The 24,218-nt window shown below is 38.8% G+C and overlaps 2 protein-coding genes across 3 annotated transcripts; one reads left to right on the top strand and one right to left on the bottom strand.

Annotated features, from left to right (window-relative positions):
* Positions 1–972: 972 nt before the first annotated feature.
* LOC105386753 (protein lifeguard 4) lies at positions 973–7,953 on the top strand. Its single transcript, XM_011557382.3, has 5 exons — positions 973–1,141; positions 1,653–1,816; positions 6,357–6,462; positions 6,837–6,988; positions 7,212–7,953. Exons 1-5 carry the CDS (start codon positions 1,076–1,078, stop codon positions 7,462–7,464), a joined length of 741 nt encoding a protein of 246 aa, XP_011555684.1. The 5' UTR covers positions 973–1,075; the 3' UTR covers positions 7,465–7,953.
* Positions 7,954–8,129: 176 nt separating this feature from the next.
* On the bottom strand, positions 8,130–23,212 carry LOC105386755. 2 transcript variants are annotated; one of them, XM_038108117.2, is made up of 10 exons: positions 23,063–23,212; positions 16,268–16,466; positions 15,798–16,152; positions 15,322–15,380; positions 12,342–12,452; positions 11,407–11,521; positions 10,848–11,013; positions 10,271–10,378; positions 9,838–9,888; positions 8,130–9,608 (listed from the first exon to the last, which is right to left on the bottom strand). In XM_038108117.2, exons 2-10 carry the CDS (start codon positions 16,430–16,432, stop codon positions 8,579–8,581), a joined length of 2,160 nt encoding a protein of 719 aa, XP_037964045.2. In that variant the 5' UTR covers positions 16,433–16,466; positions 23,063–23,212; the 3' UTR covers positions 8,130–8,578. The 2 variants fall into 2 exon arrangements, with proteins under 2 accessions (XP_037964045.2, XP_048481807.1); XM_048625850.1 differs by lacking the exon at positions 23,063–23,212 and having other exon boundaries at positions 16,268–16,672.
* Positions 23,213–24,218: the final 1,006 nt, after the last annotated feature.

Genomic DNA, 24,218 nt, shown 5'->3' on the forward strand with positions numbered 1-24,218 from the left:
CTGCTTAGGTATATTTGTACTGTCACATACGAGTAGAATTTGTGTAAACCTTAAATTATTTCTTACATTTTAGTGGTTTTTTGAAGTCGGTTTTTTATTTTTTTAAATTATTATTTTATTTTATAGTTTTTAGTTTATTTGCAATAAATTTCAATCAAAAGTAAGGTGCAAATGATACCAAAAAGTCCTACTAATCAATACGAATCATTCAAGCCTAAACACGAAGTAGTTGCTATATACCGTTGAGGAGTTCCCCTGACTGCCTTCCGTTTCCATCATCGGATCAGCTCAAGGTCACCATCATATTTTTTTATTATAAGAACTTTATTTACGTTCGTAATTTCATTAGAATCGGTTAATATGTGCCCAAAATGGAAATTCATACCCTGTTTTTACCCCTTTACCCACCCTTGGGGGTGAGATAAAATTCTGAAAAAAAAATGGGACCACCTGGGAGCTCAACCCAATACAACAAAAAAAGAATTTTCAAAATCGGTTCATAAACGGCGGAGTAATCGGTGAACATACATAAAAAAAAATATAAAAAAAAAAAAAAAAGATCCCGACGAATTGAGAACCTCCTCCTTTTTTGAAGTCGGTTAAAAACAGATCCGCGATAGGATATATTAATAAATTAAAAACCTTCACATTAACGCGCGTCTTAGGTTTTTTGTTTTTGTTTATAACATATTTAAATGTTTATGATTAATTATCCTTTTGTTAAAGTAAGAAAATTTGAATTAAGGGTAATTTTATAGTAACAGCCTTACATAATAAATAAATATGAATCTTTATTGTTATTTTACTAAAGTATACTCAGTTTTTTCGTCCTTTGGCGACCCCCCTACAGAAGCTTCGCGACCCCCCAGGGGGTCGCGACCCACAGGTTGAAAAACACTGACGTAGACTACAGATTAACAATGTTGTTACTATTTTGTCAGTTTGACACTGACACTGATATGACACTACTGACAGGTCTGACAGTTTAAAATAATCCACGGCCTCGATCGAACCTGAATTTTGGCAACAAAAATAAAAGAAATTTAATAATTTCTGTGCTCAGAAACCTGTGAAAATGGCATCGATACCGCTAATGTACGCGCAAGAAGATATAGAAGGTGGAGGAAAGGAATCTATCGAGGTATCGTAAAGTAAATTATAATTATGGATTGCGCCATTATACGATAAAAGAGTTTCTTGTTTTCGACACGTATTATCAATAACAAATCCGCCTAATGATCTGAGTCTTTGCTTAGCTCAATATTCACGCAGACTTATTGTATGTTCGATAGGATTTCGATCAAAAGTAGTTATTTAGTTTCACAGAAACTTACCTTATGGAAAAAATAAGATAAGGTTAATCAAACATCTACACAAAACCTTGTAAGGTGACAACCATTTTGAATAAGTATAGATTTTCCTCTAAATTTCATTTTCATACCTACATAATATGTAGTATTGATTCAAAAAATGCAATACTTACCTGTATACATATACCTGAATTACTTATAAATTACTATTTTCTTTTTACAATCTGTTACCCTAGAAAATTTGGGTGGATTGAGTGAAACATTATGTTCAAGATTTCAACCTGCCCTATTGTATTGATGCACTAGCCAATGAATGTATTTACATAGTAATCTGTTTAACAGGATGATTTTGCATACCGCAATAATGTCAAGAATGCAGACAAGCACATTCGCCTGGGGTTCATCAGGAAGGTGTATGGGTTGCTGTCGGTGCAACTGCTGTTCACTACCGTCATCTCTGCCGTGTTCATGCTCTGCAAGCCTGTGCAACTATTCATCCATCAGAAGTAAGTTTGTTATTGCAACTAAAACTGGACACCAATCCATATATCACTAGAACACAAGAATCTGTCCTTGATTACTACTGTACTTGGTTGTATTTGCCTATTATAACTAAAGATGCATTTAGCATTAGACTTTTGTAATTTAATTTAGCATGAACTGAGTCTAATCTTTATTGGCGAATTTTTATTAATAGCATATGTATTTCCAATGAGCTGGTTTCTGATTACTTTGGATCTCATAAACCTGGTTAGTTTAGTTTGATTTCTTTCTAAGTCTTTGTTTTTTGTTTTAGAATCTAATTCTCTCTATTCATATTAAAGTTAGCTCTATTTGCGATTAGATTTAGTCTATTAGGGTGATTCTCAAAAAATGGCTCCAAAAGCATAATTTCTTTGGCGCATTTTTTTTTTCAAGTTGTTTGAATATTATACCCCACATATTGTAGAGGCTTTAGACCTCTTTAGTTATCTCTTATTGGCCCTGAAATCTATCGAGCCGATTCAAAGTTACAGCGATTTTAAACAATTTTGGGCCAATGAAATTAGATTGGCACCAATGAAATTAGAAAACACACCAAAGAAATTATAAAAGGTCCCAAAGAAGTTAGTTTTAAGAACAAAGAAATTAGAAATTATTTTAAAGAAATTAGTTTTATACGTAGATCTACAGAGTGATGGAAGTATTGACAGGGATGTGACGAGACGAATGAATGCGGGATGGATGAAATGGAAACAACTCACCGGCACGACGTGAGATCGCAAGATGCCAATTAAGATCAAAGGCAAAATATATAAAAGCGTCATAAGGCCGGTGATGTTGTATGGGGCTGAGTGCTGGGCAACCAAAGTATGCGATGAGAAAAGGATGCATGTGACAGAGATGCGAATGTTGAGATGGATGTGTGGTGTTACAAGAAAAGATAGAATACGAAATGAGTATATAAGGGGAAGTATGAAAGTGGCTCCTATAGTGGAGAAGATGAAAAGCCATCGTCTTTCTTGGTTTGGGCATGTCATGAGAAGAGAAGATGATTATGTTACAAAGAAAGTGTTGGAAATGAGACCCGAAGGAAGAGCGGTGGTAGCTCAGTCGGGTAAGCGCCCGCTTCTCACGCCAGAGATGCGGGTTCGAATCCCGGCGCTGACATGTACCAATGAGTTCTTTTAACTTAAGTACAATGTATACCATCGCTCTTACGGTGAAGGAAAACATCGTGAGGAAACCTGCATATCTAGATCTAGCACATCTAGATATGTGAACCCACCAACCCGCAGTGGACCAGCGTGGTGGGAAATGGTCCAGGCTTAGGAAGGCAGTTTAGACCTTGGGGACATGCACAAAGGTTCCACTCGAGAGAGCCAGGTGCAGGTACTAACACCCCCACAGAGAATAGAATAGAATAGAATAGAATAGAGACCCGAAGGAAGGCGCAAGAGAGGAAGACCAAGAAAGACGTGGCTTGATTGCGTGAAAGAAAATATGAGAAAGTGTGGAGTGAATGAGGATATGACAGAGGATAGGGTAAAATGGCGTGACATGACCAACAAAGCCGACCCTAAATAAGGATAAGGCAAGGAAGAAGAAGAAGAAGAAGTTTTATACGTAGATTGCAAATAATACACAACAAAACTAAAAATCACGCATATCTTTATTTGTTTTTAACATAATTACCTGATCACGTAAGGGTGCAAGGGTTCTAAACATCCGAATGAACCAATTGCCAACCTCACCTGCCCGTGGTGCACTCTGCTAAATAACAGACGAGGCTCTGGCGACCGGATGATGGCGGTATAACCATCCAAAAACAGCTACTCTAAATCCCATAGGCCGGCGATGGGCAGCAGCGTCACCGGTATAAAAAGGTGTAAAGAGGACGAGGACACGATGACCCTGGAGTCCGGCCACATGTTCTACCATCAGGAGGGCGACCAACTGTCCCAAGGTGGCGTAGGATTCCTCGTCAACAAGACCCTTGTCAACAACATCAGCAGTGTGTCAAATCGGGTAGCGTACGTGTACTGCTAGGACCCAATACACCGTTGTGATGGGGGACTTCAACGCCAAAGTGGGAGTACAAGAATGCGACGAATCGAGGGTAGGACATCATGGCTTTGGTAGCAGTAACCAGAGAGGGCAAATGCTTGTAGACTTCCTCGAAAGGGAGGGGCTTTCTTTCTGATGAATTCTTTCTTTGAGAATCGGCCCCAGAGGAAGTGGACATGGGCAAGCCCCGAGGGTAGGACGAAAAACGAAAAAGACTTAATTATGACTTCACCAAATTGGAGCTGTCAACACCAGCTTCTAGAGAGGACTACAGTTCTTCAGAAGGGTGACCAAGCTCTTCTGAAGAACTATAGACCGATATCGCTTTTAAGCCATGTATACAAGCTGTTCTCAAGGGTTATCACGAATGGTCTTGCCCAAAAGTTAGACGAGTTTCAGCACCCGGAGCAGGCTGGGTTTCAAAAAGGCTTTAGTACAATAGACCACATCCACACAGTAAGGTAGATTATACAGAAGACCGAAGAGTATAATCAGCCTCTGTATCTAGCCTTTGTGGACTATGAAAAAGCCTAACTACATCGAGACCAAAGCAGTTTTGGAATCCTTGCAGAGATGCCAAATCGACTGGCGCTATATCGAGGTGTTGAGGTGTCTGTACAATACCGCTACTATGACTGTCCAAGTACAGGACCACAAGACAAGACCTATCCAACTGAAACGTGGAGTGAGACAGGGGGATGTGATATCTCCGAAACTGTTCACCATTTTCAATTTCAATTCACTGGATGACTTTAAGACGTTGGACTGGAAAGGACATGGCATATGTATAAATGGCGAGTACATATCACACCTCCGCTTCGCGGACGACATCGTTATTGTGGCAGAATCTCTGCAGGAACTTAGATGGATGCTAAGTGGCCTATATGCTGCTTCCCGACGTGTAGGCCTCAGTATGAACTTGGACAAGACGAAAGTCATGTACAATGCTCACATGAAACCGGAGCCGGTCGTCGTTGGTGAGGCAACAATCGAAGTTCAACAACATAGAAACCCCAAGCATAACTCTCTTGTTATGCTTGGGGTTTCTCTGATGGATCGTATCAGAAATGAGGTTATCCGTCAGAGGACTAAGGTTACCAACATAGCTGTCAAAATATGCAACCAGAAGTGGCAGTGGGCTGGTCATATCTGCCGAAGAACCGATAACCGTTGGGGTAGATGAGTTCTCCAGTGGAGACCACGAACAGGCAACCGCAGCGTGGGACGCCCTCCTGCCCGCTGGAGACCGTCAGAGCTTAGGCGGGTAGCCGGTAGTAGTTGGATGAGGAAGGCCGAGAACCGAGTGTTGTGGCGCTCCTTGGGAGAGGCCTATGTCCAGTGGGTGATTATTGGCTGATGATGATGATGAGAGAATTAACCATAATAGAGATAGAATGCATAAAGTTAGCGTTATTAATGGTGTTTCATACTCAATACTAATTTATTTGTATCAAAACTAATTTCGTTGGCGCAGAATGCCAAAGAAATCCAAAGAAATTATTGCCAACGAAATTAGAAATCATCACTTAATATTTATTTTTATAGAAAGCTGATGTACTATTTGAACCTCTTATTGACACGTGCATACTGTTTGAATAGACATATGTGCACAAAAATATGTATGCAACAAAAACAAATAATAGCCTGAAAGTAACAATCGAAGAAATTAGGAACTTACCTGACAAAAACCCGTTATGGCGCAAAAAAAAAATTTTTTCGTCATACTCCGTAAACTTACGCTCCTCTGCTCCTGGTCGAAGATAGTGGGGGACTGAAGGGTGAGGGACGCATGGTGATTATGTCCGGTGATCGTTTAAACGCAGAGTAGGAAGACGGTATCGTTACGCCAAAGAAGTTAGTTTTTTTTCTCGGACAAAATTGAATGCGTTATATTTTTGAAAACTAAACCTCTTAGGTTATAGAATAGTGAATAGAAACCTAATTTACAATTACCATAAGTATCTGTTATAATGATAACATATAAATCATAAGCTTATTTTACTTTAAAAAGTGAGTTTTTCTTGACCTAAAAATAAAATCAAGTGAAGGACGCGCCAAAGAACTTATGATATTGAGTTTTAAAAAATCATTGTCGCTTTCTTTATAAATTTATGCATTACATTACTAATGTATAAAAACGGTCACAAGATACATTATTAAAAAAAAAATACATCCTGGTATAAAACTATCAATTTCATGTATTTTATGGCTTGGACATACCTAAATCGCGTCATCTGAGAATCACCCATTATAGCTTTAGTAAACCCTCCCTATACTACCTAACTAATCAACATACAGGTGGAAACTTGTGCAACATGAGTTACTCTTTCGTATTACATATTAAATTAGTTAAGTTTTCCTAATAATTATTGTTAAATAAAAATAAAAAATAAACTTTTATCCAAGTTTTCAGTTATTAACACATAAAAGACTGTTTACCTACAAGTTATAGTCTCAAAAAATTACATAATTAATATACTTTATGTATTTACTTTTCAGTGACTGGATGCTGTTGGTGGCCTTCGTGCTGACCATGATAACACTGTTTGCTCTCATTGCAAAGAGGCGTGACAGTCCCGCCAACTTGTACCTTCTAGCTGCATTTGTAAGTTTTACTAATCTTGAAATTCCTGTATCAAAAATAAGTTACCTTGACAAGGCACAAAAGTGTATAGCTACCATGATCATACAACATTGTTGTGGTGTGAGTGCAGGGAATAACCATGTTTCCATGAGTGTGCATGAGCTTCACATTTCCAAAGTATTTCCCAGGGAATTGAGTACTAAAAGATAATTAGGTACAGATGGCGCCTTAGGCGACGGTACCTGATCCCCAGGTCTGTCATCATTTTTTCTTCCCAGTTATGCTGCCAAAGTTTCTTTTGGTTATCTGCTATACACACAAATCTTTCGCCTGTACAATATCCCGCCTCAATCCCTGTCAGCATGACTAACCTAGTTCCCTCCTTACCCCACCAGACGGCGGTGCAGTCGTACACCATCGGCGTGGTGGTGTCGTTCTACGACACGGCCATCGTGCTGCAGGCGCTGGCGCTCACCTTCACCGTCGTGTTCTCGCTCACGCTCTACACGCTCAACACCAAGCGGGACTTCTCCTTCATTGGTTATGGGTATGTCAGCCATCTTGGAATTTTAATTAATGAATTAACTAATGATTATGTTCTCTCCAATGGCGAAACAGTGTGAAAAAAAATGTGGGTAAATAATCGCATTGGTTCCACCTTGGAATTAATGCAAATAAAGATGTCATTAAATGACCTTGATGCGAAATTTAACGACGCTACAACATGCTGTTGTGTTTTTGTTTTTACAATTTTATCTTATCTTTTGCAGAATATTTGCGGGTCTGAGCGTCCTGATCGTGGGCGGTCTGATCCAGCTGTTCGTGCAGAGCTCGGCCTTCGAGGTGGCGCTCTCGTTCACCGGAGCCGTCCTCTTCAGCCTCTTCCTCGTGTTCGACACCCAACAAATGATGTCCACTCTCTCCCCCGAAGAGTACATCCTGGCCACCATCAACCTGTACATGGACATACTCAACCTCTTCCTGTACATCCTGCGCATTCTCAACGAAATGAACAGGAATTAGATGTTGAAACAGTAATTAAAATCACAGTATTATGTAATAGCTTCTATTCTACTTACGTACCACAGTTTAACGACTTTGCCTAGCAAGCGAATGTGCTCCGTGTTTTCACTGCGTCAGTTGTTGCATTTGTAAAATGTGTCAGTTAAAATTTAAATGTTTTTTATCTGTCGAATTTATTTGGTCTTAAATATTGCAATTTTACTATAAACAATCGGAACTTATGGTGTCTTTCTTAAAAAGTTTTACCGATATGAGGCTGTGAACGATGTGGAAGGTATAGAAAATGTATACTTATTTTCGTATTGTATATTGTTAATGATGACTGTAAATATATTTTATTTATGACTGTTTTTTTTTATTTAAATTTTGTTTGTACTGGAATTCGAAATGCACAAAAATATTATACATTCCTTTTACATAACTTATGTGAATTACATGAAAGCACTAAACATTGTTAAAATTAAATAAATGATTTAGATACCAATTAAATTATTGTTTCAATAAATTATGACCGAGCGTCTAACTTATTAATTCTAAATGGATTTTAATAAGGATGATAAGCAACTTTAACTCTAGTCTGTAAGCCGCTGAATTGGTATTGAAAAGTTCAACCCGACATTAGTGAACACACTATCTGGATAAGGTATTAAAATTATAAATAATAATGAAAGAGTGGCGAAATTTAAATTATTTCATTGGCTATCCACATACATTACATAATCCGTAAAATTACAACGAAGTCCTTAAAAATTATCGAAAATTATTTACAGTTTATGCGTAACTTTAGATGTAAAGTTTAGTGATTTTTTTGCGTAAATTTTGATGGATTCGAAATATCAAAGCTAGGTATAAACCTTATTAGTTTATGGAGCACAAAAATATTTAGTTTAGTTGTGTGTGAATGAATTAAATCTACGTACAGTTTTCAAAATCTAATGCTGACAAAATTCATAAAGTGGCTATACACATAGGTACACGTTCATTTTCACTTACATTACTGTAAAATAATACACAACATTAATTAAATAACTGGATACGAGTAAATATTCCATACATACTATATTCTTATTTACTCAATGACTATTCCTTCACTTTGATCAACTCTTCATACTACTCAATTCACTGATGACAAATCCACTTCCGACTTCGATTCGGCGTTCACTACTCCGAAAATAGCCTCAATATTATCAGCTTCCACGGCTGTTACCCTGCCGGTCACTTGCGGTTCTTCAGGCGAAGCCGGATCATCAGACAAAACCGGCTTTTCAGGCGAAGTAGGCTCTTCAACAATAGCGTGTGTCGTTTCAGACAAGGCTGAATTCTCATGCAATGTAGGCTCTTCAGACATAACAGGCTCTTCATGCAAAGTAGGCACTTCATACATAACAGGCTCTTCAGGCAATGTAGGCTCTTCAGACAAAACAGAGATTACCGGCTTTGCAAGCTGTTCTGACAAAGCTGGTTCTTCTGACATTACAGGAACGTCAGGCATGTCTACATCACCCGACGACGCATCCAAAGCTTCTGCAAAATTGCCGACATTTTCAGCCGATTCTCCAATTATTTCACCATTAGTCACAGCTGACTTTTCCCATTCCATATTCTCTGCTGAACTGCACGCATTTTCAAATTCTCCTTGGCCTTTCTCTTGATCATCTTTTGTTTCGTTTTCTCCGTTGACGACGCGGGCGGGTTCGCCGCTGGCTTCGCCGCATTCTGTGTGGTGTATCTCCGTGTGTATCTTCAGGATGTATGCGTCGGTGAACCGCTCCGTGCACAGGGGGCATGCCAGATCAGCGGGCGGCTCTACCAGCTCGGCGGGCTGCTCAGCAGGCGGGTCAACTGACAGGTCAGCGGGCGGTTCAACTGCCAGTTCAACGGGCGGTTCTGCCAGCTCAGCGGGCGGTTCTGCCAGCTCAGCGGGCGGTTCTACCAGATCAGCGGGCGGTTCTGCTAGCTCATCGGGCGGTTCTGCCAGCTCAGCGGGCGGTTGGGCCAGCTCAACGGGCGGTTGGGCCAGCTCAACGGGCGGTTGGGCCAGCTCAACGGGCGGTTGGGCCAGTTCAACGGGCGGATCTGCCAGTACAACGAGCGGCTCAACTCGCCGCCCGGCTGCGGCTGCTGCGGCCCGTGCTTCATGATGCCTGAAACGACAGGGATTTAATAATATTGTTTTTTTTTAGATTTATGCGCCACCGGGAAATGAACAGTGGTTTTTGATGGTATAAATACGATAGCGGTAGCTTTATTGGTTTAACATGTGGATGCGGCGATGGAAGTCGGCGCTGACAGATCAAAATGTATAAAGGATAAAGTAAGCCGAAATGGGGTGACACCTTCAGGTGCATTATACAACATAGCAAAAGCAATAACCTGTAAGCCGCCACCAGCCGCAACTCAGCTTCTTGTGCTTCTCTATCACGCCTGAAACCACAGTTATTAATGTTAGCAACATATAACATATTTAATGTTAGTTTTACTTTTAAAACAAATTATCTTCAGCCTTAAGGATTTTTCAGATAAAAAAAAATGATTAGATGGAAATTTACTTCGATGTTTATAGCTTAGTGGTATGAGATTTTAGGCTGGTTTTACAATAATTATAATGATGTAACTGAAGCGACCGTCATTTAGTCATGATGATTACTCAGCGCCAACTATTTATACAAATTTTATTAATCTCAGCGCTAACGATCAGCACAGGTTCACGGTGTAAAACCAGCCTTAATTTAATCCATACAATATTTTAGGGAAGTCTATTTTTTTACAGAATTTATTTATAAAAACCCTAAGAAGAAGTACTCACCTTAGCCAATACAATAACAAATCACCAACTTCGTCTTCGGGCGACTCGGGCCGCGGCGGCGGCGGCGGCGGCGGCAGAGGGGGCGGTGCTTCTCTCACTGGTCTGAAACTACAATGTATTTAACGTTAGTTTCAGGGGAGTTTTTCTTGCGTGGGCTGGTAGAACGTTTCGAAATGCTACTCTCCACTTCATAACATCATTATACATATAAGGTCGCTAAGCACAGCGAAAATCGGGCATTGCCCTTTTTATATCTGCCTCTGTCGCACGCGCACAGTTATAGTGCCCTCACGCTCGCACAGTAACCTTCATGGCCGGCGGCAGATTGAAGCAATAACCTGACAACATGGTCGAGGGTCTGGGTGGCGGAGTGGCAGCGCAAGCCTACCTACTTCGCGCATGCCTACTTCATCATATACAGTCCGACGGTGGAAAGCCAAAAATCGATATGCGAATTTTTTTACCGACAATGAGTTCTATACATTGCTGGAACCAGCTGCTTTTTTTTTGCTGCTTGTCGCTTACTATTTTTTTTCTCTCCACCATTATTGAGTAGATATGTAACTTATGCAATCACCTGATAGCATTCTCCAGTGTCCTGACAGGCTTGGGGCAGGGCGGCTCGCAGCGCGCCCGGTGCCGCATCAGCTGGGGGAACGTCTGGAAGTGGTGCCCGCACGTGTAGCACGACAGGTCGCCGTGGGAGCTCTCGTGCACCATCAGATCGGTTCGTGTGAAGAATCCTGCGGGAGGGAAGTGGTGGTTTTACATATAGCTTAGTGAAAGGAGAAGGTGACACGGGACTGATGACTTACACAAGTAGCCAGACACTACCACCCACACCGGATAAGTTGGACTTCAAGGGACCTTAAAAATTATCCCACTCATCCACTATTCCACTTATCTCAGTGTCTTCAGTGTCTCAGATATTCAGGCATTCAAATAATTATAGGTCTCATTACTACTCGTATATAGGAACTGCTGGACTTAGCTACAGCCAAAAATACAGCCGAATTTAAGAGGAAGTTGCGGACGTCGGTGGGGGTTTCCACCTCTAGGATGCGATAGGACTACATCACACAGTATTGACAGTAAAAAAACAGTTTTAATGAAAACATATACAAGGCGAATCTTACTTCGTCTACAAGTGGCGCAGACGAAAGTGTCCCTCCGTGGCTTCTTTGCGGGAGACTTGCCGGACTTCGATCGCCGCTTCACCGAGTGGTACGAGTGATGCGCGATCACGTGCGCCTGCAAACAGTAACCACACTTATGTAGCATCGCATATCGGCCATCCATGCCAGCCCCATTTATATATCGCTATCGTTCAATTTTCCGAGAGCATTACATTTAAAATATTCTTGCATTTATGTATAACAATCTGGGGCAATGAAACCTGACCCCACCAGTTAGATATATAACCTACTCACTTATCTATCTATAAAAATACTCTTGGCATACAAGAACACTCTCTGATCCCTCAATCACATACTCCTGGGAGTTTAACCCAAGGGAAAGTGCTGCCACACGGGAATCAAAAGGGACCATTCAATGTCAGAAGATTCAGGGTAATTTAATACCAATAAATAATCGTATGATGTATACTGTGTGTCATTGAGAACAAAAAGCAGTCGAGTCCGCATTATTCTATGACGAGTGTAAAAAGTGTAAGCTTAAATTTACATCAGTAGGAACCATTTGTTAGTCGTATACCTCGAAATCAAAAAATCCTTGTAGCTTTTCACCTATTCGCATTTCGCCGCGATATCAAAATTTCTGAATAGATTTTTATTCTTGTAGTATAATTTTTGATCGCTACTGACAATTGTCTGAAAAAATCATAGTAGATTTACTTTCCTGCCTGCCTTCACTGTAGTCGCTTTTCACCTTGATAGATATTTGTTTGTAATGCATTATTAGGTACAAATCGCGATATTTCTTTTACACTACAACAATATGCGACCTAAATAAGATGCGACATAAAATACTTACTTGTTATTCAAAATATATGCAGCTTAATAAATAAGATTTCGAGGTGTACGACTAACAAATGGTAGGAACTGCCACTGACCTTGAGTCCAGATAGACAGTTGAAGGCCTTGGCGCACAGCATACAGTCCAGTGAGAGCCGGTCAGCGTCATCGTCACTCAGTGGCTCTTCTTTCACTGCGGGGCTGGCAAACTGGAATATTTTAAATATACCGGGTAAATCTAAGGCAAAGCAAAAGAGTATGGCACGCATACCATACATGATATGTACACACTACATAATATATCTATACATAATAAGCTCACGTCTGTATACCCGAAAGGGTAGTCAGAGGTGAACTGCCTATCTTGTGAGTTGTGACAAGTCGCGCGCCGTATGTAAACTCATAACTAACGACGAGGTTTTCGAGACTATTAACTATCGACAAGCTTATGTATTAATTAAAAAAAAACTAAAAGATTGTTTTTTTTATTTAAAACAAAAGATTTTTACAGATTTGATCATGTTTTCAACTTGTGTGTAGGATTTTGCGTTTTAATATTTTATTAACTATTCTGGAATGTCTCCATATAATGTAACTATAAGTATTTATAAACAAGTAAGAGTAGGTATTATAATCAATTTATTTTAGACATAAAATATGTGGAGGAAGCGAAAGAAGTATGTCAGGATCGTGGCACGTGGAGATCCATAGTCTCTGCCTACCCCTCTGTGAGACAGGCGTGAGTATATGTATGTATGTAAAATATGTTTGCACTGTCATTGTTTTTTTAATACAGAAACTCACATTCATAATTATCACTTTAATAATCGATTACTAAATTTAGTTTTGATAGATGGAAACCACTAAGATAGTTTGCCTAGAAAGGCCTATTTCTATGTGCATTGTACATTTCAATAATGCACATCTTACACTTATATTACACCTCAAATTAAAAAGATTTAAAAAATCACATTATTCTTTATTACGGTTCATTCTTGAGTTTTCTTGATTTTCTGTATATCTGTCTCGTTATCCATCTTGCTTACGCTTCACTGGTTGCTGTCTAGCCGGTGCTTCTGGGATTTTATAGGTTGGTATGAGATCTTCATTTGTCATTACCCAGTTCTCATTTGAACAAGTGTGTTTTGGCCACATTTTGTGCCGTCAACTGGTAAAAGACCACATCGCCGAAATCCAGTAACTATGTTTATTTTGATTTGTGGATTTTCGATCATTTCTTTATTAACATGACACAAATTTGATTTTGATAAAGCCTTGTTTTGAAACGTGATCGAGAAGATGCATATTGGAGGTGTTTAGGGGATGATCATATAAAATAATACCGAGATGTTCACTGGCAGCGCTCAAAGTAGATGATACATGTGTCTTATACCCGTCGACTAAAAGAACAATCGGTTTCTTCACTATTATTATTTTACTCACATTATTATTTTTGATTATCCAATTATGGAAATCATTGCAGACATATTTTTCAAATATTGCTCCATTCATAAAACCTGTTACACTTTTTGCAAGGCTCCAATCTTGCGGTATGCTGTCTGTCATTGATGCCGGTTTACTCACGTGTGGGAGCACTACCAATGGGGGGCACATATCACCATCAGCATTATACGTCACTAGTACTGTCAGTTTATCGCCCACACTCCTGGCAACATGTCCGAGTCCAAGAACTACTTCTGTTTTTGGGCAAAATGAAAACACATTTTCATCACCATTGAATATTCTTTTGGATTCTTTAAGTATGTCTGACTGTCCCACTTGCGCTAGAAATATTTCCAGTTCGCGAGACCACCCTCTAATAGATGTCTCACTCTCCCACTAACCGGCTATGTTGTTGCATTCTGTAGATCTAGCTAATATTATGTTGGGGTGCCTTTTTAAAAAGCCTAAATACTAAGACTGACAAGGACAATCCTCCTTAAAAGGGTTTGTAATTTTTAAATCTTTTAAAATTCTTTGCACATAATCTAACACTTCTTGTTTCTGCACTGGAAAACCACATTTATTTCTGTTTAAAAGCCACTCTACAACAATTTTTTCGCCTTCTTCTCCCAACACTGGTCCTGGACCCCTTCTTTTTATTTCATCAGTTGTTCTGCCACTTAATCGATCTTGAATGGTTCATGTTGGAACCCCATATTTACGATATGCTTCTCTTGATTGTGATTTTATCTTCGCGAATTTCTTTTAATGCCTGCTTTAGGGATACAGTCATGTAAGTCACAGATTGTCTTTTTATTTTTTTGGTAGACCTCTGTAACAACAAGAAATATCTAAAAACCAACCAATCATCTCTGTCCGATGGAAGTTGATGTGAATGGCTCTATTCACATGGTTCTATTTGTAAAGATTAATCTGATAAAACACTTATGTTTCATATTTTTTTCAGGCCACCATACACCATTTTGTTAGCATTATGTTACTTTGCATTTTTTTTTAATTAAATTTTGTCTTCAGCAGCTGCCATTTAGCATTAAATCAATCCCCACTAATCTCTTAATCAGACTTAATAATTATGTCATTTTTGAATTAGTAAAATGTACAGTTACAGTTATTGTATGCTTTCATACAATAACTGTAACTGTACTACCTAACTAATCTACCTAGAGGTGGAAACTTGTGCAACATAAGTTACCCTGTCATTGTTATCTACAAAATAAATTAGTTAAGTTTTCCTAATATAGTAAAATAAATAAATTAAATAAAATATTCACTTAAAAATAGTTCACCATATACATAAAAAACTTACTTTTGAAGCACATCCTATTATTTTATGTGGTATAGGAAGAAGAACTATTATTAGCATTTATCCGCTAGACATGGATAAGGATAACATTGTGAGGGCCCGGATGGCATTCTAAGTATATACATGGCCTTTTTTTTACAGATTTAACATAGTTCTGCACAAATCCTACTTTTTAGTAGCCACACCAGGAGGTAAATAGTGAGATAGCTTATTAATGCAATATTTTACATGTTTAGTTCTCAGCAGCTGTCATCAAGCTTGATGATCTTATTAAAGAGTATATTTTTACAAAAAGAAGAGAAGGTACTTACTGGTTTTTTATGTTCACCATTAGGCAGACTTTGACTCTCCTTACTTGTACTTGCCGCTTCTGTAATTAATGATGAAAACATAAGTATTTCTTATAGACAAAATTATATTTTGTTTATACTTTTAATTAAAAAAAGAATATTACAACTAACATTGGTAAGTGAACAATTGTCTTTTGAGATCAACCATATGCAAGCATTCTAATTTATTATATGAAAAAAAAAAACGAAATATTTAACTCAATATTATTGCCCTCGTTCACAAGTGCTGTCAACTCTCTTGAGTGTAATTCAATAGCAATTTGTATGGTGTCTTGATCAACACCCCTGTCGGTAACATAAGAAACTAATAAAACACATACAAAGTCTAGTGACTTTTCTATCAAATTTGTATCGACTTAAGTCAACAACACTGGTGATTGCCCTGGTGCAATCTTTAATTTATCATTCTATTTTTGTAGATACAAAAAAGGGCATACCATTGGTGTTGCTGGGATTTTGTGATGTCATTTCTTCGGGCTCAATTTTTATCAAATCCAACTTATTAATATATTCATTATTCACTAATGCATCAACTTGATCCTCTTCAGAGAGAAGTTCTTCCTTAATCTCTATATCCATTGCATTCTCAAATACAGCAACATTCTTATCCAGTTGTATAGGTTTAGGCCACACAAACTCACTAGACGTAGGGATTTCCATGTGTGGATATAGTTGTCTTTGTCTCAACACCTCATTATTGTTTAGGGCTAACTTTACAAAGCTGCATGCATTTTTCAGCCTGTGATAACACATTCCACATATCTGTTTGGGAAAGGCGTCTTTCATAGAAACCTGAAAATAGATATTATACATATACACTTTATTAAAGAGTATTGCTTGAACACCTGTAAAATTTTAAATTGGTGAGACATAACCTTCAAATTACGTTTAGTTAACTTTTACTTACTTTAATATTAGTTAGCTTAGTTAGATCTTCAACAATGGCGCTCTCCATGCCGGTCCACGGAGGATCCCAAGGATCAAAAAGACCATGAGTCTTCACACCTTCAAGTTTCCACAAACATATGCGACACTCGAATGGTATATACTCCTTCTTGATAGAGGCCAGCATTTTGGCTTAAATTTCGATCAGGTTTCTATCAATTCTGGTAACAAAATAATTCAATTTAATTTTGGTACGTAAACAAAAATGCTTTGATCACTGTCTGTAGAATGAAATCAAGGATACTCTGTAATGAATGAAATAGATGACAGTATGTATGACACTGACTGCAATGACAATCATCGTAGTTGGTCACAGAGAATAATACAATAACAACAAAAGGTGTTTTTTCGCTGGGAAGTGTTTATGGCGGTGCATGTGCTTTGCAAAAAAATATTCATTTCTTGCTAAAAAAACTTACTTTCTGCTTGCTTTCTTGCTTTCCTTGAATACTTAACGTCTTATTAGTGCTGTGTTTATATATTTATGTGTTTATCTTGCCTTGGAGTCTGGTAATTTTTTTTAAATAGTTTTTTTTATGTTTGAGGACCATGGAGGGTGACAGGGATAGACCGCCCCCAGCCCCCCCTGATCCTGACGTCTCTGACCCTCTTTCCCCTCTACCTCCACCTTATTCCCCATTATCAAATGGCGATGACGAATTAGAACAAAATAGGAGAAAGCGTCCCATTTCCAATGATAGTGAGGATGAAACCCCTACCGTAAAATCTGTAAAGACTTCCATTGGTCGAGCTCGATACTCGGCTATGGACAGACCCCCTTACCTCGTCCACGTCTCCCGCTACGAGCAGGAATCAAACTCAGGTTCAACAATGCACCCGATCAAATTTGGACAGCTCCTTATGAGACTGAAAATAACAAATATAATGCAGGATGGAATTAAAAGAGTTGGCCGCAACCGTGTAGCCGTTGAATTTAAATCCCCAGAATCTGCCAACGCCTTTATTGTTCACCCAGAACTAACGCTGAAGGGCTATTTGACCAGCATCCCAACCTACAATATTACACGTATGGGCATGGTCAAGGAAGTCCCTTCAGAATGGTCAGAAGAGGATATTATATCAAATTTAACTGTCCCCGCGGGTTGTGGTAAAATTCTCAAAGCTAGGCGCATAAACTACAGATTTAGGAATGCAGAGGGTTCCACAGAGTGGCGTCCCTCACAATCGGTAGTCCTGACGTTCGACGGACAAATCTTACCTCAAAGAGTATTCGCTTGCTATTCCTCCCTCACAGTAGAGCTATACCACTTCCCCACCATAATATGCTTCAATTGTTGCCGATATGGTCATACCAAAACCAAATGTCGCTCCAAACCAAAATGCTTCCGCTGTGGAGACAATCACTCCAGTGATAGTTGCTCCACTGCAGAATCAGATGCGTGTTGTATGTACTGTGATGGTAAACATTACGCTACAAGTAAATCTTGCCCCGAATACCAAAGACAAAAAAACATAAAAGTAGTCATGGCTGAACAAAATATTTCTTTCGAGGAAGCGTCCAAAAAATTCCCGTCTGTCTCTCGCTCTTATGCGGACATAACCAACTCTATCCCACAGACCCTTCAGAGTCCTCCTATATTCTTGTCACAACCCAGTCAATCTCAACCCGCTTCTACTTCTTTTTCTTACAGAAAAACCATCACAAAAAATCGAAAATCTCATGCCCCGCTTCCCGCTGGCTATGATAAACATGCTCATCAATCCATCGTTAATAGCTATTCATTCCCATCTTCCCCAAATGGTTGCGCTCTCCAAAACTCGTCTCAACCTTCATCATCTAATAACTCCACTTCACAGATAATTGAACTTCTCCTAACACTTTTGTCTCAGATTATTTCAAAAAATAATTCATCTCTACCTGACCACGTTGCAACCCAAATATTTCAGCTTGTAAAATTATTTAACAATGGCCCCTCTGACATTCCTCCAGTGGAACGCCAGGAGCGTAGCTCCTAAAAAACATGAAATTTCTTTCTTGATTAACAAACATTCTCCATCTTTATTTGCCATCAGTGAGTCCTGGCTACAGTCAAACTGTAGCTTTAATATCCCAGGGTTTATCTCCTTCAGAGATGACAGACCCGATGGCCATGGTGGCACGGCAATCTTAACGAGCAACCGCATTCCTTCGTCTCCCATTCCTCTCCCTCCCTTTGACGATGACGTAAATGTCATCGGTATTCAAGCCGAAGGTATAAATTTTATTTCTATTTATATAGCTGATCCAAATATTAGAATTATCCCCTATATCCGTAGTTTAATTCTTTCCGTTTCCCCCCCATTAATACTCCTTGGTGACTTTAATGGACACCATTACTCCTGGGGCTCTTCCCATTGTGACGTATTTGGCACCGCCCTTTCAGATCTTTTTGATGACCTTAATATGTGCATTTTAAATGATGGATCCCCCACTCGTCTGACCCGCCCGGGTGAGAGTAAAAGTTGTGTTGACTTGACAGTGTGCAGTGCTGATATAGCTTCCAGTTTGCAATGGAACCGGCTTAATAGTACACATGGAAGTGATCATTTCCCAATCAAAACAACCTTTTTTAATAAAACAGTTCCTCATAAGGAGTCTAATCCCCTCCTTAAGTATAATCTATCAAACGCCAACTGGGAGACATATCGGGATTCTCTTGATTCGTTTATAGAGCATCTCCCTGATGCAAACCCTTCAAATATAACTTCGTGCTTTGAAAACTTCTCTTCTTCTCTTTCTTCTGCGGCGGATGTTTCTTTCCCTCTTAAAAATTCTCATTCAGGCAAATTATCCTCTCCCCCGTGGTGGGATAGTGAGTGCTCTGATTTAATAAAAGAACGGAACAAAGCTGAACTAGTATATAACCAAAATATGACCATTGAAAACCTAGTATTATATAAAAAACTCCTTGCAAAATCTAGACGAGCTTTCCGTAAAAAGAAAACGGATAGCTGGAAAAGATTCTGTTCCTCACTATCTCCCTTTACGCCCCCTTCCCTGGTATGGAAATCTATTAATAGATATAGACGTGGATGTTCCCCTAATAACTCCCCCCCAATTCCGAGACCCATTGCAGAAGACTTCTTTGATAAACTTGCTCCCCCTTTTGTTCCACTTGAAGACGATCTACCATATTATTCAGAAAGTGGTCCATCTGACAATATCCTAGATTCCCCTTTTACCATGAATGAACTTTCTTCCGTTCTTTTATACGTTCACGATTCCGCCCCAGGTATAGATGGTTTTCCTTACTCGTTTATTTCCGAAGCTAGCCTCAAATGTCAACAATACTTCTTAAACCTTATCAATTTATGCCTCAATCTGGGTTATGTTCCAAACACTTGGAAGTGCCAAGTCATCCTTCCTATACTTAAGCCCGGAAAGGCACCTGACAACCCCGACCATTACCGCCCTATTGCTCTCTCTTCAGCCCTCTCTAAAATCATGGAACATCTAATTAAAAATAGACTAGAGTGGTATGTCGAAAGCCAAGGTTTATTAGCAGATTCACAGTTTGGCTTCCGTAAAGGGTATAGTACCATGGACAGCATTAGCCTTCTGATCTCAGATATTCGCATCGCTTTCAGTAGTAACGCCTCCGTATTAGCTGTATTTTTAGATATTTCCTCTGCTTATGATAATGTGCTGCTTTCAATGCTCAGGTATAAATTACGCCAGCTGAGCATTCCTGATAAGTTAGTAAAGCTCATAAGTAATCTACTTATGTCTCGTACCGTTTCTCTTCGGGTTCCTGGGGAGGACTTTGAAACTAGAACTGTATGGAAGGGTCTTCCTCAAGGCTCAGTGCTTAGCCCCCTGCTTTATGATATCTACACAGCTAAACTTCACACTTCCCTTAACGCAGACTGTAAAGTATTGCAATATGCTGATGATTTGGCTCTATATATACCCTGTGATTCAATAGAAGATGCCAATGAATCGATACAATTGTCATTAGATTCTCTCAGTGAATGGCTTAACCTGCATGGGCTCCATATATCAGCACCTAAAAGCAGTGCAATAGTATTTTCCAGAAAACGTAATATCCCCGAAGTTAACATAAAGATATGTAACAACAGTGTTCCAGTTAATGACAAGGTCAAATTTCTTGGCGTGTTTCTTGATACTAAGCTAACGGGTGTAGTCCATCTAAATTACATTACAAAAAAATGCGAAAAGTCTTTAAATATCCTCAGAGTCCTATCCGGCGTCTGGTGGGGAGCCCACCCTTTTACTTTAAAACTTTTATATAATGCCCTTATCCGTAGCGTTTTAGATTATGGTTCTTTCCTCTTAGAACCATGTAGCAAATTAGCTTTAAAAAAACTAGAATCTATTCAATTCAAGGCTTTAAGAATAATAACTGGATGCATGAAGTCCTCCCCTGTCAATGCTTTACAGGTTGAATGCGCTGAGCCTCCCCTTAACATCAGAAGACAATATCTATCGGATCGCTTTTTATTCAGAACATATATTAGATTATCCCACCCATTATTTGAAAAATTAAAAATATTATACAGTCACTGCAATAAAAGTAAATACTGGTCACATAAAAATCCACCGCTTATACTAAACAGCTTCAAAAAAATTCAGGAAATTGAAGAAACATGTCCCATTTTAAGATTTAAATATATCCCACTTTTTGAATTCCCCTACTGTAGTATACAATACACTCCCAACATAATATTATCCATAGGTATAGACAAGCAAACTCCGGCCGCTAATTCAGTATTTAACTCTGAGATTAACTCTAAGTATAGTGACTGGCATTTGTTCTTCACTGATGCATCAAAACTAACCGATTCATCCTGTTGTGGTGCAGCAGTCTACTATCAAAACTCAAAAATAGAATTAATGTTTGTTTGCCCCCCAGAAATCTCCGTTTACACGGGGGAGTGTGTAGCTGTTCTGGAAGCTTGTACTTTTATCGAAGCCCATAACATTGATAGGGCTGTAGTTTTTACCGATTCCTTGAGTTGCTTACAAACTCTAACACAATGTCCTTTTAAAAGTAAAACCCACTGTAGTTACACATTGCACATTAAAGACTGCCTTAGAAGGTGTAACGATAAAAGTCTTAGAGTTGTTCTGGTATGGATCCCAGGTCATTCTGGTATACCAGGCAACGAATACGCAGACCAGCTAGCAAAAAGAGCTTCTTCAGATGCCTGCAGTGACCGAAAATATTTCCAAATCCCCACTTATGACCTCCTTAGCCTCCCAGCTAAGAATAGTTTGACTATCTGGCAACATGAATGGGAGAAATCAAGCCGGCTCAAGGGCCGATTGTACTTCTCCATTCAACCGAAGGTTCCTCATAGACCGTGGTTTTTTAAATTTAAAAATCTTCCTAAATTAATTGTTTCCATCTTGTGCAGAATTCGTTTGGGTCATTGTTGCTCCCCTGCTTTTCTCAATAAAATAAAACAACGGGATTCGCCCATGTGTGAGTGTGGACAGGACGAGGGGACTCTAGATCATGTTTTCCTGAATTGCCCCATTTTTGGTTTAGACTCATTATATCCATACCTATATAAAATCAAAGTTCCTCTTCCAATAAACTTTCATCAGTTGTTATTAAATTTTCATGACCCTAATTTTATCATCGCTATTAGTAAATTCATTGTTAACAACAAAATCAAGTTATAACTCCATTCATTCACTCATATAATATGTATTTATCTATTATGTTTATTTATTTATATACATTCGTAAAGTTTTCAAGATCTACCTTCAATAAATTACAATTCAAATAAATACACATGCAGTGTCATGACATGATACTGGCAGAAATTGTTGGCACACCCGACAGATTGCCATAAATAAAAATTCAATTCAATTCAATTCAACAAAAGGTGTTGCTACTCAATATCGATAGCATAGAAAACCGATAAAAAGTTTATAAAAGTTTCGATACTATTTTAGAACTATTATAGTGGTCATTTATTATAAATATTTTATGGAATTAATCTTTATCCATTTTAAACTACTTACTTTTTTATTTATATAGGTTATGAATAGATTAATTAAAATATTTTTCAATTAGTACTTTAAATCATTTGCTTAGTAATCTTATAATAATAATAATAATGTTTATAGGAAGAGCGGAGTCATCTGATACCTAAGTTTATGAATGTCTAAAAGGAGGTTTTTTATGTCAGCTTCACCAAGACGTTCTATAAATTAGTATGTAACTGAATCGGAATACCGGATCCAACCAAACCGTTGAATAAAAACCTATACGATAAACTGCTGACGTTTAAATGAATGAACCAATCAAAATCTAACAAAACCGATACATTACAACACTAACACCATCACAGAATATATTATTATGAATTTCAATCAATGATCATTGATTTTTGATGAATGATGCATTATAAATTTGTTCGTCAAATAGACTTAAACATTTATAAACTTTTACACACATCATTTTAACTTTATTAAGACGTTGTGATTGAATTATATTATTATGTACTTTATCCAACTACGACGTGCTCAGAATAATAACGACCTCACGCTGCACTTTTATTGACACCGAGTGTACAGAAGAAACAGCAAAATATTAAGGTCCTTCCATCAAAACTTACATACTAATGGCTGCAGCATGATGTTAAGGGTTATGAAATGTGTAATAAGCATGTAGGTACAATACAGTTTTAAACACCTGTTAAACGTGGTTTTGTATTTAATAAAGTAACATTCTAGTTACGTCGATGGATTGGCATAATAAAATAAGTATAAAAGGGTACTTACAAAATCACCAAAACAATGATACAATATTTTGTATCTTATAAAAACAAGCACTGAGTTAAGAAAATATTTGGTAAAATATCGTATCCTCCACGGAAGACGAAGAGAAGAGTGAAAAAAGAAAACACAGATCAAATAGAATAAAAAGTTTTTTTTTATACGCTAGTGGTGTGTTTCAGTCTGGCAGTGTACGATAAAATATACGTAATATCGGTCAATACCGTAAAAGCACTATTGAAAATGGACGTGTTATTAACCCTTTAACTGATGATGGCAATATACGTGCCACCATCTTATAGGCCTGAGAATTCTAAAAGTTTATTCGATCTTGCTACTGGAAACGTCACTAATACATAGCTGAATGCACATCAGTATTTTTTTTCTTTAATCAAATCAATTAGTAGTGCCAACATTTAAAAAAAAATGTCACTTGAAAAAAAATTGCCTCATTTCAAAAGTACAAAGTTTATTTAAAAATATCTCATCAATCCTGCAGATAAAAATGTGAGAAACCTTCTTTTATTATATAACATGTAGTATAGAAGACGATATGATCACTATTTATAAAAAAAATCGACATTTTTTATTCGAATTTCCATTTTTTTGTGGTGGCCATATATATGCCACTATCAACTTGTAGTACCTACATGGTGGCAATATAATGAACACCGCCAGTCCAAACCCCGGCAAAGCTCCGCTCCCTCCCTGCTTCCTCCAGACAACGATCCACAAAAGCGGAACAAAGTCCCACCAGATGATGCCACCGCCCATGAGCCGGAAGACATGCCCGGCACTCCAGATGGCACGACTTCCGAAGATGACCTGGAAGAACCGGACCCAGAACAAGCTTCCACCCAAAACGATTCAGTGAGGGCACCCACAGGCGACGACGCTCCACCCAGCTCGACGGCACCACCGTCCCCACCCCCACCAGCCTGCCAATCTCCCCCACCCACCAGACCCCCAAGCACCTCAAGACCAACACCAGAGAATCCACACCGAAGTCCCCCAGCCACAAGACCCCAAAGTGCCTCAACATCTCACCAACATCAAAGCCGCCCAGCTGCAAGAGCACCAAGCAACGCAGAACCAACCGCATCCCCCAACACACCAGACAGGCCAGACGAAAATGAACCCCCGGACCCCCCGTCCCCAGACC

Source organism: Plutella xylostella, chromosome 15 (genome assembly GCF_932276165.1).
Source record: "Plutella xylostella chromosome 15, ilPluXylo3.1, whole genome shotgun sequence".
NCBI lineage: Eukaryota > Metazoa > Arthropoda > Insecta > Lepidoptera > Plutellidae > Plutella > Plutella xylostella.